Source organism: Agelaius tricolor, unplaced genomic scaffold (assembly GCF_023055355.1).
Source record: "Agelaius tricolor isolate 1412-34295 unplaced genomic scaffold, bAgeTri1.0.p SCAF_4, whole genome shotgun sequence".
Lineage (NCBI taxonomy): Eukaryota > Metazoa > Chordata > Aves > Passeriformes > Icteridae > Agelaius > Agelaius tricolor.
Window position 1 is genome coordinate 11,012,962 of NW_027269264.1, and position 18,668 is coordinate 11,031,629.

General features: G+C 49.0%; 1 protein-coding gene across 1 annotated transcript; it reads left to right on the plus strand.

The window, feature by feature from the left end:
• The first annotated feature begins 12,295 nt into the window (after positions 1-12,295).
• SPINK4 (serine peptidase inhibitor Kazal type 4) lies at positions 12,296-14,612 on the plus strand. The gene is made up of 4 exons (XM_071425928.1): positions 12,296-12,378; positions 13,354-13,388; positions 13,696-13,808; positions 14,536-14,612. The coding sequence occupies exons 1-4, from the start codon at positions 12,312-12,314 to the stop codon at positions 14,588-14,590; spliced, it is 270 nt and encodes an 89-aa protein (XP_071282029.1). The 5' UTR covers positions 12,296-12,311; the 3' UTR covers positions 14,591-14,612.
• The last annotated feature ends 4,056 nt before the right edge of the window (positions 14,613-18,668 follow it).

Genomic DNA, 18,668 nt, shown 5'->3' on the forward strand with positions numbered 1-18,668 from the left:
TTCTACAAGAAGAAACCTATCCTGTCTCGGCCAGCAGAGATGATGGGGGAGGTCTTATAGTATTGTCTTACTGCAGGAGCAGGGGACACAGGGAGACAGTACTAACCTTGCTGTTCCCCTGGGCACTGCAGGCATTTCACTTGCAGCTGACTGGAAAGCAATCAGTGGGACATTGGTGACTCACAGGGTGAGACTGACAGCTGGCCAGGCAAAATCCTGTTCGTGGTCTGGCAGACTTGCATGTATCTGGGCTTCAGAGTGCTTCACGTACACCGTGCGACACTCAAGTGGTTTTAAAGTGCAATAAATAACTCCTGCTAGTAGCCCTTAATGCTGCCACTCATTTGCTCTCACGAAAGCAGAGTAACTGCAGGAAGAAAGTGAATCTCATTCTTCTCATGGGTAAAAACTACTTTGTAACACACACACACACACAGAGCCCCATGCATGCCTGCGCTGCTCCTGCTGTCCTCAGCTCTCATGGATTTGCTGATTTCAGCGGCCTCTGGTGCTGCCTGGTGGGATGCCAGAGTGACGGGAATGAGCTATCCTGCTGCCAAAGTGCATGACCAAAGACATCTGCTTCCTCTTTTCTGTTCACTTAGATGTTTCTCAGTTCTTCCTGAGACATTCTGCAAGTTAGTCCAGTAGTCCCTTTGTGCTTTGTTTAAACCTGATGTTTGGCAATGCCAGTGTCCATGATGCTATAATGACACCATCACTGATGGCACTGACATTCTCAGTCAACACTCAAACAAGCATCAGCTAATAATTGCCTTCTTCAATGAGTAAACCTATCTTTCAAAACCTTCAGGCTCTTCAGACATCTTTTATGGATCAATTGGTAAAAGGCAACCCACAATGTGAGCCAGCAGAAAATCCATTTTGCAGGACTAGCAGGTCAGTCCAGAGTTTCCATGTTTCTCTACTGTCAGAAAATACCTGGACTTGTTGTAGTGAAATTTGTCTTTCCCTTCTTTCAGTTTTGAACTGAGCACTTGTAGGGAAAGTGGTGCATTGTGAACCAGACCTCAATTGTGACTCAAGGCAGAGTCAGTTTGATCTCCCATGACACTAACATATATGCCATCTTTCAAATTTGTCCAGCAATAGCAAAAGAAGTGACAGCACAGTGTTCAGTAAAAACATCAGAGTTAGGAAATGTCTAACACAATTTTCCATGGGTCCACTGTAGCTCCCCACCATGAATGCTTGCTATGTTTTATGTGAATCCTATGAAAATATTGCCATTTTTTCCATGGGACCACTGTCTTGCTTGGTCTCAACACGTCTCTGGAGCAAGGCTTTGTGATTAAAGAAGGCCCTGCTGCTGGAAGGGATCATTCACAGTCTGCACCACTCAAGTGTACGATGATATGTGAATGGTAAATACAGACTTACAGATCCAAGCAGGTAACTGCACACCTATTTTTTACATAGAGGTAAGGTGTCCTAATGAGCCCATAAATGAGGAAAGAGAAATATAGGCCTTACAGGAGAAGTAAAAATGAGCATGTGTTTGTGCAAGGTCTGGCTGCTCACACTGCATGCCAGCCCTCTCCAGTTTTCACCATTGCAGTCTATACTCCAGCCCAACCTGTAAGGAGTCCTTGGAGATCTCACTTTTCCAGTCACACCACAGTCCACTCCAACCTCATCATATTGTGATGTTCTTTTTTGGCAAAGTTAATTTTCAGTCTTTTTCTCCCTACAAAAAAATTACTGCTTGACTATAATACTTTGCTACACATGAATACATCTGTCCATCCATCATGCCTAATGACTTGTAAGTCTGATTCTAATCAAACTTGGCAGTTGGAAGAGATTGTAAACATCTAGAATACCTGCTGAAACAAGCCATCAGGGTGCAACAGAGTGAAAGTTCACTGGTAATGTGGTAGTTAGGCAGTTAGGCATTTGTAGTTAGGCATCAAAATATGAGGAGGAAGAAGGAAGTTATAAGCCCCATATTCCTGGAAGAAAATCAAAATTCTCAAGGACCATGGCAGAATCCAGGAAAGGATGTGAATATTAATCAGATGGGAGGTTCTCGGTCAGCCAGCTCACGTGCTGGGGTCAGTACTTCCGCCAGAGCAGTAGCACCATGTATTTCCACTGGGCAAGCTCTCCTCAGCTGAAGAGCAGTGTGTGGTCACCACCAGCCCTGCAGGGACCTGTCCCCATGAAAATGCAGTGCCCCACAGCAAAACATGGCCCATCTGCATGTGTGCTCCTGTGGAGTTGCAGGTGGCTGGGACAGTGGAGGTGCAGTAGCTGTTCTAGCCCTTCTGAGTCAAACCTCACAGGGCCCTTTCTGGCCAGGGAGGGCACAGCCCCCAGCAGCCCTCCTGTCTGCTTATTCCAAGCTCAGCATGCATCACATCAGCTCCTCCAGGAAGAGTGGGAGTTGGGGCTTGTGACTCTGCTGTTCAGCGTGGCTGTGGCAGCCCTGAGCATCTATGGGACAAGAGCAGGCCCCACATGTGTGAGCAGACCTGGATTGTGCTAGACTAAAGCCCACAGCCCAGGGTCACTCACAAGAACAAAAAATATGCAGAGCACATCCCCAGGGCATGAAAGTGGTACCTGGGATGAGCACAGCTTGGGCAAGAAGGAGGCAAGAGGAGAGGTCAGAAGATATTGTCAGGATTTGGGGCCCGGCTAGATGGAGAGGGGTTTTGTAAAGTCGTGGGTGGCAGTAGAGCTGTGGGTATGTGGGGGTCTGTGCCAGGGTACCCTGGGTTGAAGGTGCCCTCTGCTGGCACCGTGCACTGGCAGGGAGCGCAGGCACTGTGCAGCTCCCCAGAAAATCCAGCCCAGCTCTCTCCATAGAAATGCTGCTTCCAGGGATGCCAGCAGGACAGAAACATGCTCCCTCTCCAGTGGTGTGGGCTGGGGGACACACACCCTCGTTGACATCTTTGTTTCTCGGATTTACAGGACCTATTAAAGTGATCTGATAGCTTTCCATAAGGTATAGCTTTCCTTAGTATAAAACTGCAGTAACCCAGATTAACTATATTGGTAATTTGTTGTGTCTTTATTTATTTCAGAGTGTGCTTGCAGCCCAGAAAGCCAATTGTATCCTGGGCTGCATAAAAAGAATTGTGGCCAACAGGTTGAGGGAGGTGGTTCTGCTCTGCTCTGGTGAGGCCTCACCTGGAGTGCTGTGTCCAGCTCTGGGGTCCCCAGAAGAAAGATGTGGACCTGTGTAGAGTGTAGTCCTGAGGAGGCCATGGAGAAGATCAGAGTGCTGGAGCACCTCTCTTATGAAGACAGGCTAGAGTGTTGGGGTTGTTCAGCCTGGAGAAGAGAAGGCTCCAGGGACCAGCCTTTCGATAGTTATAGGGGGCTTTACAAGAGAGATAAGGGCAGATTTTTTTTTAATCAGAGCCTATAATAACAGGAAACAGGACAAGACTATCAAATTGAGTATAGATTTAGACTCCTCATGAGGACATAACTTTTTTTTTCAGTGAGGGTGGTGAGACATTGTAACAGGCTGCTCAGAGAAGTTGTGGATGTCATATTTGTGAAAGTGCTCAGCTTGTATGGCACTCAGAGCAACCTGGTCAAGTGAAAGTTCTTCCTCTTCATGCCAGGGGGTTGGACTAGATAATATTTTATAGGTCCCTTTCAGCCCAAATCATTCTATGTTTTTTCTTCTGTTGCTCTCTTCAAGGCCTGCAGAAGCCCAGGGCTGTCCCCAGTGCCTTTCCCTCTCCCACTGATTCCGGGTCAGTGATGTGTGCATGCTGTGTGATGGGCGGGCAGCATCCCTGCCCGGCACCCGACAGGCACATTCCTCTGCTCTTTCCTAGTGCTGCTGTGGCAGCAGGGCAGAGCAGTGTACTTCCACAGGGCAGGGCCCTGAGGCAGGGCACGGCTCCAGGCTGCCTGCAGGTCACCCTGCTGCAGGGACATGAGGCTGAGTGTCACAGCACAGCTCCTGCTCCCGGGATCCTGCTGCTTGCTCCTGTGTGAGCTGAGGAGCTCTTCTGCCCGGGCTCTGGCTTAGAGGGAGGATTGGGAAGGGCTGACTTCATCTGGAGGGACAGGTAGCAGCAAAGAAACAAGCTAAGAGAGGCAGAAAGCTCTGGAGATGCAATTGCAACATCCAGCTGCCTTTTGCTGGGCGCTCAGAGGTCAAATCAGGAGCAGCACTGTCTCTATGGGAAAAAGTTTCATGAGAAACCAGGCCACGAGCTTTGTCTACAATTTGCAATGATCATTACTTGAAATAAAGACTTGAGCACTTGAACAAAGAAACTTGAATCATCTTACAAACCTGGAAGCCCTTTTGCAGAGTTTTGCTGCCAGCATTGAACTGTCTTTGTGGGGTGGTTTTGCACAGTAGAAAGGGTCCCAGGCAACCCTGATACAGTGAATGTGGACACAGACCAGCTCCTAATCCTAATCTCCTTGCCTCCTGAAAGGCGCTGGCTGGTCCTGTCTTGAGCTGAGGGTGTCCCACAGTTGTGACAGGAAAGACATATGAGCTTGTACCTCCTTACCCAGCCCTACCAGGCTAATTCCCTCTTTCCTCTCAGTTGTATCTGCTCCTGTTAATGTCTGCATCTTTTTAACCACATGGTGCTAAACCGTGTCCTGTGTCTCAGGCCCTATTTTGTGTGCTTGCCTCAGAAGTAAAGTGATGGTAATCTTCTGCACGAGGCATAGAGTCAGTCCTGCCAGAGCAAAAGAAGGTGTCTGCAAAGCTTTGGTTCTGTGTAGGTTGAGGAGAACAAGGGACAAAAAATAGCTTCCTCTGCAGAGAAGCTCATCACCAGGCAAGAAGATAAGTTCTGTACATGCAGCTGCATTCATCTAAGTGAAGAAAAACTTACACCATTTCTCAGTTACAGTCTTTCATAGCTTTTAATTTGAAAGTTTTCTTTATCTGTTTTGGGGATTTTATTGTCATACACAACTTTTTCTAATCACTAGAATAAAGTTAAAGGTTAATGGGCCTTGCCAAAACCTGGCTCCAAAGCAGCTCACATTTGGTTACTGCTGCGCTTTGCCAGTTCCTTGTTCATCTTCTGTTGGTTTGTGTGGTTCCTGCTGAAGTGCCTAACATACAGCCTGATTATTTGTCACAGCAATTTAATAAACAAATCACACAAATCCACTTATAACAAGGGTACTCAGCCCTTATGCCTATCAGCAGTGCATTTCTTTACTACGCACTGCTTTGTCTCCCTGGACAGACAGCAGCAAGAATAACATCTGTCCAGAGGTGCCAGGAGCTGGCTGGACCCTTGGGCAGTGTATTTTCTGGAGGAGAATCTGGGATGGTAGTTATGCTCGGAGGTAGGGTTTTCCCACTGTTGACCTGATTTTACCTGACAGTTCCCAAAGGAAAAGCTTTGCATTAGCATCTGGCTACTTAAGAGTAAGCTGCTTTCAGTACTTCTAGTTCTGCTCTGATCTGCCAGTACACATCTAGATAATCACAGTGTTGGAGTAAAAAACAGAGCTTCCATGAGTTAACAGAGGATATTGCTGTCTCAATGCAAATGAGATATCTCAGAGACTACCAAGTTCTGTCTACAGCTTTTAAGAGAAATGAAAGCAAATGTTGCAGGAATGTATTCCAAGAAACAGGATGGGTTTCACCAAGGGTGACAGGTGCCCTTCTGTTCAGTGGTATTTGTTGTGGCTCCCTCCTGGTGTTAATTCATACATACCAAAGTAGTGAATAGGTCATTTGGGAAAAAATTACACCTGCACAGTAGGTGGGCTCTGAAGTCAGAAGTAGCAGGCAACATCAAGGACACATTTCTGCTCTTAATGTCGATGTGTAAACCTGCATCTTCCTTCTCTGGCAACTTAACTAATGGGGAAGTGCTGAGCAGTTTGTGTGCCTGCACATTCACTGGATAAACAGAACACTAGAGAGGATTTTATTCCCTGTTTTTTCTTCAGAAGGATGCTGTGCCTGCAGATGTGTAGGAGAGAGTGGAGACATATGAATGTCAACCAGTGGCAATGTGGAAATGTGGCCAGGCATGGCTGGGTGACCCTGCTGTTGAAGATCTATGCAAATGCAGCATCACAGAACAGTATCCCTTCGAAATGCAAGGAGAAAAAGAAAGACTTCCCCAATTCTCTTACACTACTGGATCCTTGTTGTGTACCTTATTACATCCATTCTCTCTGAGGTATCTTCAGGGACTTCAGCAACTGGCAGACTAGGAAGACCAGGCCTCTCTCACAGAAGTCAAGGGGCCACCTCCACAAAAATTCACCAAGGGCAGCTGTCACTTTGAAGGGGGGAGCTGGAATATGTACTACCCCTTTTTCTCCAGCATGGTGCTAAATGTAGGCTGATGACAACATTCAGTCCCACACAAAATGGAATTAGCAACACTGTTCTTAGAAGGTATAAAAAACTGGGGCCCAGAACGGATTTATTCATTCAGAAAAAAACTCTGGGGAAAGAGAGACTGAGAATTTTTTTTTTTTTTTTTTTCTAAATTACAGTGGGTGTGAGTTCCCAGATTAACAAGACTGAACATCAGTATGGTGTAGACAGCACACCTACTGATGCTGCCAGCACCCAGGTTATCTGTGTCAGCTCAGAGCAGGAGGGGCAGTACTGCAGCAGCAAGGTAGCAAGGGAGCTCTGCCTAGCCTGCCCAGTCACACAGCCTCATCCCATCCCTGACACCAGCACTGGGGCTTGCCGGGCCTTGGGCCAAGCATTTACTGGGCAAGAAGTAAATCTGTGGCTTTCTGCTGTTTTATCTGCTGCACTTGGAATTTGGTCACTCAGCCCTCAAGTGCAAGCATGTGGAAAAATGCAGGTCAAGGCCATCCTTAAGCTGCCAAGGAGCTGCAGAGCATTTGCAGACTGTGGGTGCATTCAGAGCATGTCTTGCAGAACAGAGATCTGAACAGGCAGTGGTCAACACAAGGGAGAAGAGAAGCGGGTGCCCATGGATCAGGGCAAGTTGCAGCAACTTCTGCCCAGCTACAGCTGTAAGCTGCAGCAGCGGAAAAAAGTGTGCAATGGATACTCCCTTAGGCTGTTGCACTTCTGAGGTCCACTCTAACAGCCTTGCCTGGCAGGAAGCTCTAGACTTCTCCAGATTGACATCAGATTTATGGTTCAAACTGCATCTGGTGAGGGTGCCAGCAGTCAGGATTGGTCTGTGTACTCACAATCTTGTGTTCTCCCAGCTGAGAGTGTCACAGGGTAATTCTTCTTTCATAAAATAAATAATGAACACTACTGACGTACCTGCCTGACATACCACAGTATTTACTCACAGTAATAAAAAGGAAGAAGGTACCCAAAGGTGTATTCTGGATCCTGAAAGTCTGGCAAAATTGCTGGGAAGTGATGATGGCTGGTCCCTTCCCCAGCTAGAGTGAGATTTAAGGTGTCGAGTTTTGGATCCACAGTATATCCAAGGGCAAACCTCTGGTGGTCACTTGCATCTCTGGTGTTAATTTTGGGTTTGGGTTTTGGTTTTGATTTGGTTTGTTTGGGTGTTGTTTGTTTGGTTGGTTTGTTTGGTGGGGTTTTTTGGGGTTTGTTTTTTTGGTTTGTTTTTTTTTTTTTTTTTTTTTTTTTGTTTGTTTGTTTGGGTTTTTTTTTTTTTTCATACAAAAGAGAACAAATTGCTCCTCCTCTCTCCTACTTGTCTGGAGGCCTCAGAGTGGTCAGAGGAATAGAACAGAGACTGTTATTCTCTCTATAAAAGCCCATCTAAATGCAGGGAGTGAGCTAAAGATGAAAATGAGCGTGGCACTTGCCCTCCTCTTTTTGCCTTGGCCCACTGTGCAGCAGGAGGGTGGATGGTGGGCTCTGGTTTGGGCTGCACAAGCAAGGCAGCACTCTTGTCTTGGGGCACTGCAGTTCTTGTGGGACCCCAGTGTCCGCCCGTATGCCAGAGCCCTGGGAGGAGCAGCAGAGCAGAGTTAAAATATCAGTATGCGTGCAGAATGTGGGAAGGCCGAGAACAGCCGCAAAATCCAGGAAAGACAACAGATAACAGCAAGGAAACGGCAGGTGCTGGGTAGAGCGGTGACGACACCAAGGCCACGCGGCGATAAGGCCGCAGGCAGGCGTGGGGCAAGGGCGCTGTGACGCAATGCGGCCTGGCCGGCTGCCGTCTGTCCCCACTCGGGGGGGGAGGCCTGCAAACAGAGCTGCAGCCCTCGGAGGGCACAGGTGTGATAAGGGTTTATGGGGTGATGAGCAATCAGGGATGAGCTCATGGATGTGGGTACCACTTGTAGGGCACAAGCACAGCACCAGGGGCAGTGCTGCAAGGGAGCAGGCCTAAGATTGGTTTCAGAATCAGAGGTCTCCTTGCTTGTTGCCACTGTCTCCAGCAGAGTTTGTGTGTCTTGCTGGTGGTGACACTAGGTCTCCAGCTCCTCAGGCAAACCCAAAGCCTTCACATCTCCCTGTCCTATGTCTTGAAGCCTTCCACATTACCATCTTGCTGGTGTAAATACAGGGAGAAAATGCAGAGCCAGCTGGAGCTCCACAGCCAATTCCAATGTGAAGGAAGCAGCCACCAGAAAACCTCCTGTCCCACCTGAGGAAGAATTTCCCCACCTCTTCTTTAAGGTGTACAGTAGGCAGGGACTTTCATTAGGAGTTGCAAGCTTGTGCTTGGCAGAAAAGCTTGAAAGGACAAAAACAGTTTGCAAGAGGTCATTTACCCTTTGTCACCTCTTAGCATATCATTTTAATCTGCTTTGTGAAGGCACTGGAATTTGAATACCACTGAGGAATGAGGTGGAGGAAGATCAAGCCTTGTATCAGCCAACTGACCTTGGTGCCTCCAGCACAGAGGGAAAGCAGACATTTCTTGTCATCATCTATCCAAGAGGAGAGATCTGGAGCACACAATGTGTCCCAGCAGCAGAGCCCCAGCCTGCTGCTCCTGCGCTGCTGCTGGCATGACCAGACAACCAAGCCATGCTTGGAATCATAGGCAGTGGAGGTGGCACCAGAGGCATTACAATCAGCATTTGGATGTTTTTCTTGGTAGTAAAAACTTTGGAGAAGACTTTAAAGGCCCAAGATAGCCCTCATCTGGAGCTGTGAACCTGTGTTGGTGGGTGAGCAGTTTGCAGGAGGGGGCTCTGTGTTGCTCACATTGTTGAGTGTTGGCTAGAACCAGACTTGCCAGATGTGAATCTAAGGACATACATCCATGTGTGCTGGAGACTGACAGCTGCTTGTCCCATGGACCCAACCTGCTGGTGGCAGGGTCCTTCAGGGCTCACCCAACAAACCTCATGCACAGTGAGGCTTGGTCAGGTACCTGTTCTGCTGAGATGGAGATGTCCCACCTCTCTGCTGGTTTGGGTTGTACCGCCTTTGGGGTAAGGCTTCTTTCCTGACTCCTGACCTGATCATCTCAAGGCTGCAGTTTGTGACAATTGCTTTTTATTCTATCATCTGGCACCACCAAAAAGAGATTGGCTACATCAGCTTCCCTTCCAGCAGTTGTAGGCAGCTATCAGATCCCCCTTGGCCTCCCTTGTACTAGACTAAACAAGACTAACAGGACCCCATGTGCCTTGGGAACAACTGCTAATGCAGTTAAATATTTACTTTAGTTGAGGGATTTCCAAAGTGGAATAATAATGAAAGACTAAGGTTATTGAACTGTGTAAACTCTGTGAAGAGGGAATATAAAACATGTGTGCAGCTGCCTTGGCAGAGTGGAGGAATGACTGTGCAAGGGGAACCCTGAGCTGGTGATGTTGTTACTTCCCAAGTCCTGTTCACAGCCCTGCTGAGTTGCATGAATAGATCTCCAGTAGAAAGATGCCAGCAGCTTCTGGCAGGGCCCATAGCTCTCTGGCCACAAGGGATATTCAAGCTGTCCCCTTTTGACTCAGACAGAGAGGGCCAGCGTGCATCTTCCTCTGGGGAAAAAACATCCTAAGCACAGTCATAGTCAGATCCTCAGTGAGTGCAACTGTGTGTGCTCCATGCACCTGGAGCTCTCCCAGCCTGCTGGCGGTTTCTGTAGGGCACCTGCCCCCTGCTCACCCCTTGCACACATGATACATCCCATCTGCTCCCATGGGGAAGGTGACTCTCTGTCCCTTCTGGTCCAGACCTCATTTCAGCAAATCTGACCTGAAGGAGTTTTTAGTCAACATTGGTCTTGCACTGACTTTATGACCAGTGGTCCTCTTTTCCATCCTTCACCCTTCACAAACTGATTTTTTTTTCACCTAAGGAAACTGGGGACAGATGTAGAAAATAAAGCTTCTGCGAAAGAGCAGATAAGAATGCTCACCCTGACATAAAGCATCCAGTCTTGCAGGCGAAGCAGCTGGGATATTCTGGGGTCATGATTCTTGTTGAAAAGACAGTGTTTCTTGCCACTGCGGATCATGTCCAGCCTCCCTGTCCTCTCCCTGCTCTGTATGCCACCTCTGTGTATTTAATCTGGGCATCCATGCACACTGTCCCCTTTCAACACACTGAATCTTATGATAAAGATAATTTTGCTCTGGCAATCTCGGATGCAGCCAAGGTGGTGAGTGGAGTAAGGTTAGATTAAACCACCTCTGATTATGTGGCTCCTGAGCATAGGCAGTGACTGCACCTGCAGCTTCCTGCCCCTAGGGAGCTGAATTTTTTACCCTTCAGACCCTCTGCACCCCCAGCCTGTCCCATCCCATCACATCCCATCCTATCCCATCCCACCCAGTGACTGTGTGGGCTTGCTACAGCACAGTGACAGGCCTCCCGTTGTGTTTGGGATCCTGACCAGTGCATCAGGCAGCTGAGTATCCACCTGGCTGGGTCTCATGGGACAATGCCACAGTGCCACCACTCTAATCAGCCTGAATTTCCTGGCTTTTCTATGTCTAGTCTCACAACTCAAGTGCAGATACCTGTCATGTACGAAGAAGAGCAGCTGCAAGGCTGAAGGGATGCTTTAGATGAGATGCAATCAGAAGTAGCTGGCTGGGATAAGCAGAGAAGAGCAGCATTGCCCAACCCTGATGTGTTGGTTTTGTACAGCCTGGTTTTTGATAATGGGGGACCACAGAGGTGGCTTCAGTGAGAAGGGGCTGGAAAACTTCCATCATGTCCAGCAGAGCCAATCCCTGATGGCTCTGACGATGGACATGCCACTGGACATTGGCCAAGGCTGGGCCAACTAGAGAGGTTGGTAATGCCTCTGTGATTGCAGATTTAATAAGATAATCAAAACAAAGTGGGGCATGCAGTGTTAATTCCAGCCAGAGAAGAAGGGGAGGTGAGAACCTGTGAGGGAAGCAACATGGAGACACCAGGGTCAGTGGAGAAGGAGGAGCAGGAGCTGTTCCAGGCACTGGAGCTGAGATTCCCCTGCAGGCCGTGGTGAAGCAGCTGTGCCCCTGCAGCCCATGGGGATCCATGGGGGATGCAGAGATCCACCTGCACCCCATGGAGGTGGCCAAGCTGGAGCAGGTGGATGCCTGGAGGAGGCTGTGATCCAGTGGGAGAGCTGTGGAGAGAGGGGCCCTGGCCCCAGGGTGGAGCAGCCTGTCCTTGATGGACTGCACCCCATGGAAGAGTGACCAACATTGCAGTAGTTTTGGGAGCACTGTTTGTCTGTGGGAGGGGCTCACATTGCAGCAGTTTTGGGGGAACTGCTGCTTGTGAGATTGGAGCCATGCTGGAGAAGTTCACAGAGAATTGTCTCCCGTGGGAAGGGATCCCACAGTCTCACAGGGAATGGGCTCCTCTCCCTGTGCAACAGAAGACCTCAGGTGATGAACTGACCAAAACCCCTGTGCCCTGGCTCCCTCACTGTCAGTGGGAAGGAGGGAAGGGTTGTGGAGAAAGAAAGGTGTTTTTAAGGGCTTATTTTACTTCTCTTTTCCTCCTGATTTTGTTAGTAATAAATTCACTTTGTACCTCTAAGGCGAGCCTCTTTTGCCCTTGGAGTGTTTTCTGCCATCCTTATTTCAACTCATGAAGCCTTCATGAAATTTTTCTCTCCTCTGGCTGCAGCAGGGGAGGGTGAGTGAGTGATTTCTGTGGCTGCCTGGCATTGGGCCAGTGTCAAACCACAGCACCTGACTACAGTGCAAAGGGATTGTAAAGCTGCCTCTGATGCTGCCACCTGAAGCTGACAAGTAGGAAGTTTCAGGGGAAAGCTTATCTTATGTGTGAGAGTGCCTAAGTGATCCCTTAGGGTGTACAGTCCAGCTGCTCCCAGCAGGAAAAAAACAGTGCTTTTCCCAGTGTTCCTGAGATAAGGCTATGCCCTCCTCTATAAAGGCAGCCATGAGCAGAGCGAGGTGTGTGAGCAGGTCTGCCTGAACTGACCATGTCTGGGAGAGAGCTGCTGCTGCTGCTGCTGGTGGCAGCAATGGCGACTCTGGTCACTGCCGGAGGTAAATTTGCTCTGCTGCTGGAGGCTGGCTCATCGGCAGTGGGGTGGGAATGACAGATGGATAATGGGATGGAGGGGAATGCATGATAGGGCAGAAAGACCCAGAAATTCTGGTTTGGAGAGGAGGTGAGGTTAGGGCAAACAAACAGTGGCAGCATGGTGAGGAAGAGGGATTGGAGCAAATACACCGTGCCTTCCTTTTTAGCAGTTTGTGGCAAGGGTTACAGGCTGGTTCATCAAATGTATTGCACTTGGGAGCAATCTGGGAGAGTCCACAGCTGCTGCAGTTCCTGCCTCCATGCAAACTGGCAAGGCTCTGCAAGAACAGTATGTGCTCAGCATATTTACGAGGGAAGCACCTGTTTATAGGCACTGGGAAGCCATTGCTACCTACGTGCAGGTAGTGCTGGTGCTGCAGCTGCCTGTGTGTGAGCCTTCATGCTCCCAGGACATTTGTGCACTGCACAGGTGGGCTGTGAACTGTTGCTACTGCTCTGTTTGCCTGACAAAAAGGAACCCACCAAATGCTGCTCTCCCTAGAGGCAGCAGTTGTCCAGCTGTGCAATATCACCAAGCCTCATCTCTCTGAGGATACCCCATGCCACATGCTGCATTGCATGGTTTCCCATTTCCTGAGCTGTGTTGGATGCTCCTTGGAGCTTCTGACCCAGAAACTGGGAGAGAGGGCTGTTGGGAGAGGGTTTAGGGGGTGGGAACAGCCATTCACAGCTTTGTCCCAGCCAGCTCAGCTGTGGATGGAAGCAGTGTACTGTGCTGCTGTCAGGGACGGGTCAGAGTGGCATACAGCAACCAAGTGATCCCCCCCTCATGAAACCCAGAGAGCTGATTCAGTCCTGAATGGGCTCTGCACAACACTGCCTTCCCTTTGGTTTGGATGTGATCCTCTGTCCATCTCTCGTGCTTCTGCCATCAGGCATGGGTAATGCCACGCTCATGGGTCTCTGCTCTCTTTCAGGGGCAGAGCTGAATGAAGGGGCTGGCCTGAGAAGGGTAAGAGGCTTCTGGTTTTCTTTGTTCATGGCTTGAGCTGGGCATGCGTGCTGTGCCTGGGAGAAAGACTGTTCCCAGAAATCATCCCCAGCTTCAGCGCAACTGGTGTTCCAGCACCAAACCCACACCAAAGCCCAGGCCACGAGTCCCACTGAGGGATTCAGCAGCCCCTGCTCCTCTGTGGGCACACACTACTCTGATAGAGGGAACCAGTTTGCCATTGGCACTTGCTCCTGCCTGAATGTTCTGGGGGGAAGAAATGGGTGCTGCTGGCACTGAAATGTGTGCTGTGGTTTCTCCTTTCCAGCCGCTGTGTGAAGACCTGGCTCACCTGCAGGCCTGCCCCCTCCTGTACTTGCCCATCTGTGGGACCGATGGCAATACCTATGCCAATGAATGCCAGCTCTGTGTGGAAAAAATGTAAGCTCATGCCCTTGGCAGGGGCCTCCAGGGTCTAATTTTGGCTGCCTGGGTGCTTGTGAAGTACAGTCATTCAGGCTCCCCAGAGCCTGAGGATGCTTTAGATGAGATGCAATCAGAAGTAGCTGGCTGCACTTGCATGGCAAATAACAAACCGTGTGCTGGGCTGCAGGAGGGGAGGGATGGCCAGCTCATCAAGCGAAGCTGCAAGGAAGTGCAGAGGAGCTGTACCCAGTCAGGCTGAGGAAGGGGATGCCTGGGGGTATCCAGCAGCAGTCTACAGTCGCAGATGGGATGGAGCCTCAGTTGTCTTGGTGTAGGCAATACAACAGGGGGCAACAGCAACAAACAGCAACCCCAAGAGGGTGAAAATTTGACACAGGCACCAGGTCCAATTGGTGGTGCACTGCAGGGGTGTGGGGGGAGTCTCCATTCTTGGGGATGGTGGTTCGTGCTCAGATAGAGCCATGGCCATGAAAACCTTGTGCTAGGGACAGCCCTGCTGTGAGCAGGTCAAGCTGCAGATGCACCACCAATACCACAGGCCCTGGGAGGGCACATCCATGAGCCAGGATGTTGCAGTCACCTCAGCTCTTTAGACAGGAAAATGAGCAGGTCAATTTTGTAACAGTCAGCTCCATTCCATTTGATGGAATGCAGCCAAAGTATGATTCATGGAATGGTGGTTTATTTTGATCTCTCACTATTTTTTCCTATATTACTCTAGGAAAACCAGGCAAGACATCCGGATTTTGAAAGATGGGGAGTGTCAAGATACCTGAGCTTTCTAATAACTTTTCTGAGCCTAAAAACAGGTGATTAATTGATCCTGTGTGCTCTGTGTGAATTGCACACTTAAGATAGCTATGGTGAATAATAAAATGAAATGCACAATCTTATTTCAACAGCACTTTTTTTATGCATGGCTGGAGGAAAACAGCATAAGCCAGTTCCCACCAAGGGCTACTAAAAGTGCACAGTCAGAACAATCATTTCAAATCCACATAACAAACTGGGATGCTCTGCACAGAGTATTATCTCACCCACGCTCCTGCAAGAAAGGCCATGGGGGAGTAGCAAGAAACGCACCCGTCCTGATGAAGAAGATGCTGAACAAGCACAGTCTTTTCTCTGTAGGAGTCAATTTAGTGAAGGGAAAATAAAGTTTCTCTGGCATGGGAGAAGATGACTCCATGGCTCCTTAGTAAACTGTTTCACTGGTTCCAGAGCTGATATAAATTGAAAATAGTAACATCTGCACTTCTCATATTAGATGTTATTCTGCTTTTTATCTAAGGCCTTTCATAGAGCATTCAGTTCAGATAACACATGGGAGCATGGAAAGAGACTGAGCGGAGATGGTGAACACCAGGGATCCCAGATGTCTGCTCCAGCACTTGAGGAAAACCCCAAACTGAAGAACTTTCAGTTGTAGGTGGCTCCTGGTGTCAGAGCTATCATCTTTGAGATTGTGGCAGGGCTCAGTCCCACCAAGGTAATAGTGTCAGTGTGAATCAGCAGGCCTTGAGGCTTCCTCTGCTCTTTCATCTCCCACTTCTAGCACATGGGCACAAAAAACACCTGCAACAAGGCCATACAACTTGGGTAGGCAAGGGCCCCCTTTGCTCACAGTGGCAGAGATCAGGGGGCTGATGCAGGGCTTGCCTCCTGAGGTCATTTCAGTCCCACATGAGATGTTGTATTTGTACAGAATTACCATCTGAGATTTTTGACCAGCTTTGAAGAGTGCTTCAGGGTGAGTTGAAACCTTCCAAGGACAGGTCTGTGCTCACCCACAGGAGGTCTTGTTGCTCTGACTTGCTGCTATACTACTATCCCATACAGCTCTCATTTGCAGGCATCTGACAAGAGTCCGGGGTCTACCATGTGGTCAGGTGAGCTCCCCAAAGTCAGTGGCCATCCTCGGAGTCTGGGAGATGTGCCAGTGTCTACTATGACTATTGTGCTTGGTCAGCTGGAATTCACCCTCTCACCCAGTTCTGCACCTTGCTGGAGCCACCAGGTGGGACACCCAAAGCACCACAATGCACAACAAAGCCATTGCTGACAGATTTAATGCTGCAGCTGGAAATAGTATTGAGGAGCATAAACCAGCTGTGCTCAGTCAGATGGATTGTATCCACTATTTTCAGAGGCGGCTGCTGTCATCAAAATTTTTATTCTCCTTAGAAAGTTCTCTTGCAGGCTGAAAAGTCCTAGCCTCATTAATTGTTCAGGGTTATCCAGAGATTTGATTTTCCCTGTTTTCCTTTCCTGAATCCTTTCTACTTCTGCAGAGGAGGGGACACCTGTCCATGGCTGCTGCTATTACCTGTTCATTTGTCCCAAGGCTCTGCAAGGCTGTTTGTCCCCTTCCAGTCCCTAAATAGCATGGAAGAGGTGGTCTGGCTGTGTGCTCCTCTCTGTGTTGCCAGTTCTTCTCTGCAGACCTTGCTGTCTGTCTCCTCTGTACCCTAGGGAAAGGCTTTGGTAGGGCCAAAACACATCCACAGTGAGCAGCACAAATCTATTGCTCACTTCTGTCCTGAGGTTTTCTGCTCCTGCTGCTGCCAACTCAGCCACAGGCAGGATTTATTTGGGCAGCTCTATCCCAGTTTTCTGCCAGGGCTGAGGGAAGGTTATGTCCAGCTTAGCATAACTGGGGCTCATTCTCCCCGGAGGTGGCTAAGTGTCACCAGGATCTCAGCTCCATGCCATGGCTTGAGCTGCACCAACAGAGTGGCTGCAGCCCAAGAGCGTGTGTGTTGTGTATGCCCTGAGAGCCACGACTATTTATGTGCAGAGGCTAGGAAAAAACAACATCGACCATCCAGAAGCTCTTCTGAAGAGGGAAACCACATGCCTCCAGCAGAAAGTGGAGTGTTTATTCAGAAATTGCAGAACTAAAGTACAGACTAATAGGCCAGACCTGCAAGGTCAGAGCATGGGCAGCCACAGGACGGGGTCAGTGTTGACTCTACACACAGCAAATTCAGAGATACTTGTCCTCCCCAGAGGCTTGTGGATTTGGCTGTTTATTTCACATGGCTCAAAAGCAAGTGGCAGACCAAGGGAAAGGCAGTAATTGAACACTGCCACAGACCTCAGGGCCTGTGTAAAACCAGCCTGGTGCAGAGAGCCTGACTCTAAAGCCCAACAGATCTTTGCCTGCCAAGGTCAGGTGAGACTCAGGAGGCAGCTGGTGGACAGCAAACTGCCAGCAATGCCCTGAGCTGTGCCAGAGACTATGCATATGAATTTGCACTTTTGCATACGCTTTTCCCGTTCAATTTGTCTGTCTGTTTCTCATCTTTTCATGCTTCAGTCAAGGCAGGGAAAGAAAGGGATTATCTGCTTTCACAGGCACCATAGTTTGTCACACAGAGCAATGACAGTGCTCCCAGAGCAATGTGTTGCAACCAGGCAAGTTTCCTTGAGTCAGGAAGTGAAGGACAAGCCTGCAAGTTGCTTCTCTGTTATTGTCCTGTGAGACAAAACTGGAAGAAGTGCCCTGACACACTGTAAGAGTGGCAGCAGCACAGCTTCCCCGGCTGCCCATGTTGATCAGGGCTGCATCCATGACTGCAGGGAGGGATATGTAGGTCTCTGGACTGTCCTTAGCAGTAGCCTTGCCAGATAGGGGGAACAGATACCCTTGAGGCTCACGAAGACCTTTGACTTACACACAGATCCAAAGTCTGGTGTGGTGTCTACAGTGAAAGCAGTCCAGCCAATGGCAGGATCCAGCCCTAGGAGTCCCTTCGACTAAACTTTCCCAGGATATTTGTGTGTTGAAAGCTGTGTGGCGGCATGGTGAGATGTACCCAAGGTTGGTGATGTTCCCCTACCGAGCAGCTCCAATGGCATTTGAGGAGTCTGTGACACTGAGATGCTCAGGTTGCTGAACACTCAGTTGATGTCTTCCAGGGCCTCAGGAACTGAGGAAGCTGGACACATCAGTGAAATAGGCCGAGGGCTAGCTGAACTGAAATGTGGAGAGAAAGGGGAGGGAAGCAGCACTTGGCACACTGTAAAGTGTCTAGCTGCAACAGTTCATGTAGCCAAGACAGGCCATAAATTTTAACCCACTTGCACAAATTTCTCTGCAGCAAAGTGGGTGCAGCTTTGGCCACATCTCAGTCCCTCTACTTCAGAGCACAGACAACTTGAAAGTAGGTGATGGGGCCTGTAATTTCCTCATTGCTAACCATTACCAAAGTTTTCTGTGGGGTACTGAAATTGCTTCCTTGGCATTTAAAGCAATTTATACTCGAGGGACAAGTGTCTTCTAGAGATTTCCCTCCTGAGAGATGCAAGTGCCAGCTCTGTAAGATTTTGAAGTCCATCTATTCCATTAAACACCTCTGAAGAACCTGGGGGCAGAGTGACTCTTTCTTTCACAAATGCTCCCTTCAAAAAATGGAGAGACAAAATGGAGGAACAGTCACAGTACTGGCTCTGCAGTGCCTTACAGCAAAGTTTTGCTGAGTCAAGAGTCACTTATCAGCCCTCACCAGGCTTTGGGGTGACCACGTAGATGGTTGGTATGAGAAGCTGAGTTAGCCACAGCCTGAGCATGCGCCCAGTTCCTGTGGAGCACTGAAACACACAGGGATTTCCACCCTTCCTTCCATGCTTCACACCACCTGCAGGCAGCCCAGAATATAGAGTCATAGAATCATTTAAGACCATGGAATTTGACCATTAACTGCCATGTCCTGCAGGAAACTATGTCCCTAAGCACCATACCCACACATCTTTTAAATACCTCCAGGAACAGTGACTCCACCACTGCCCTGGACAGCCTGACATCCAACCTAAACCTATCCCAAAGCAATTTGAGGTAATTTCCTCTTGTCC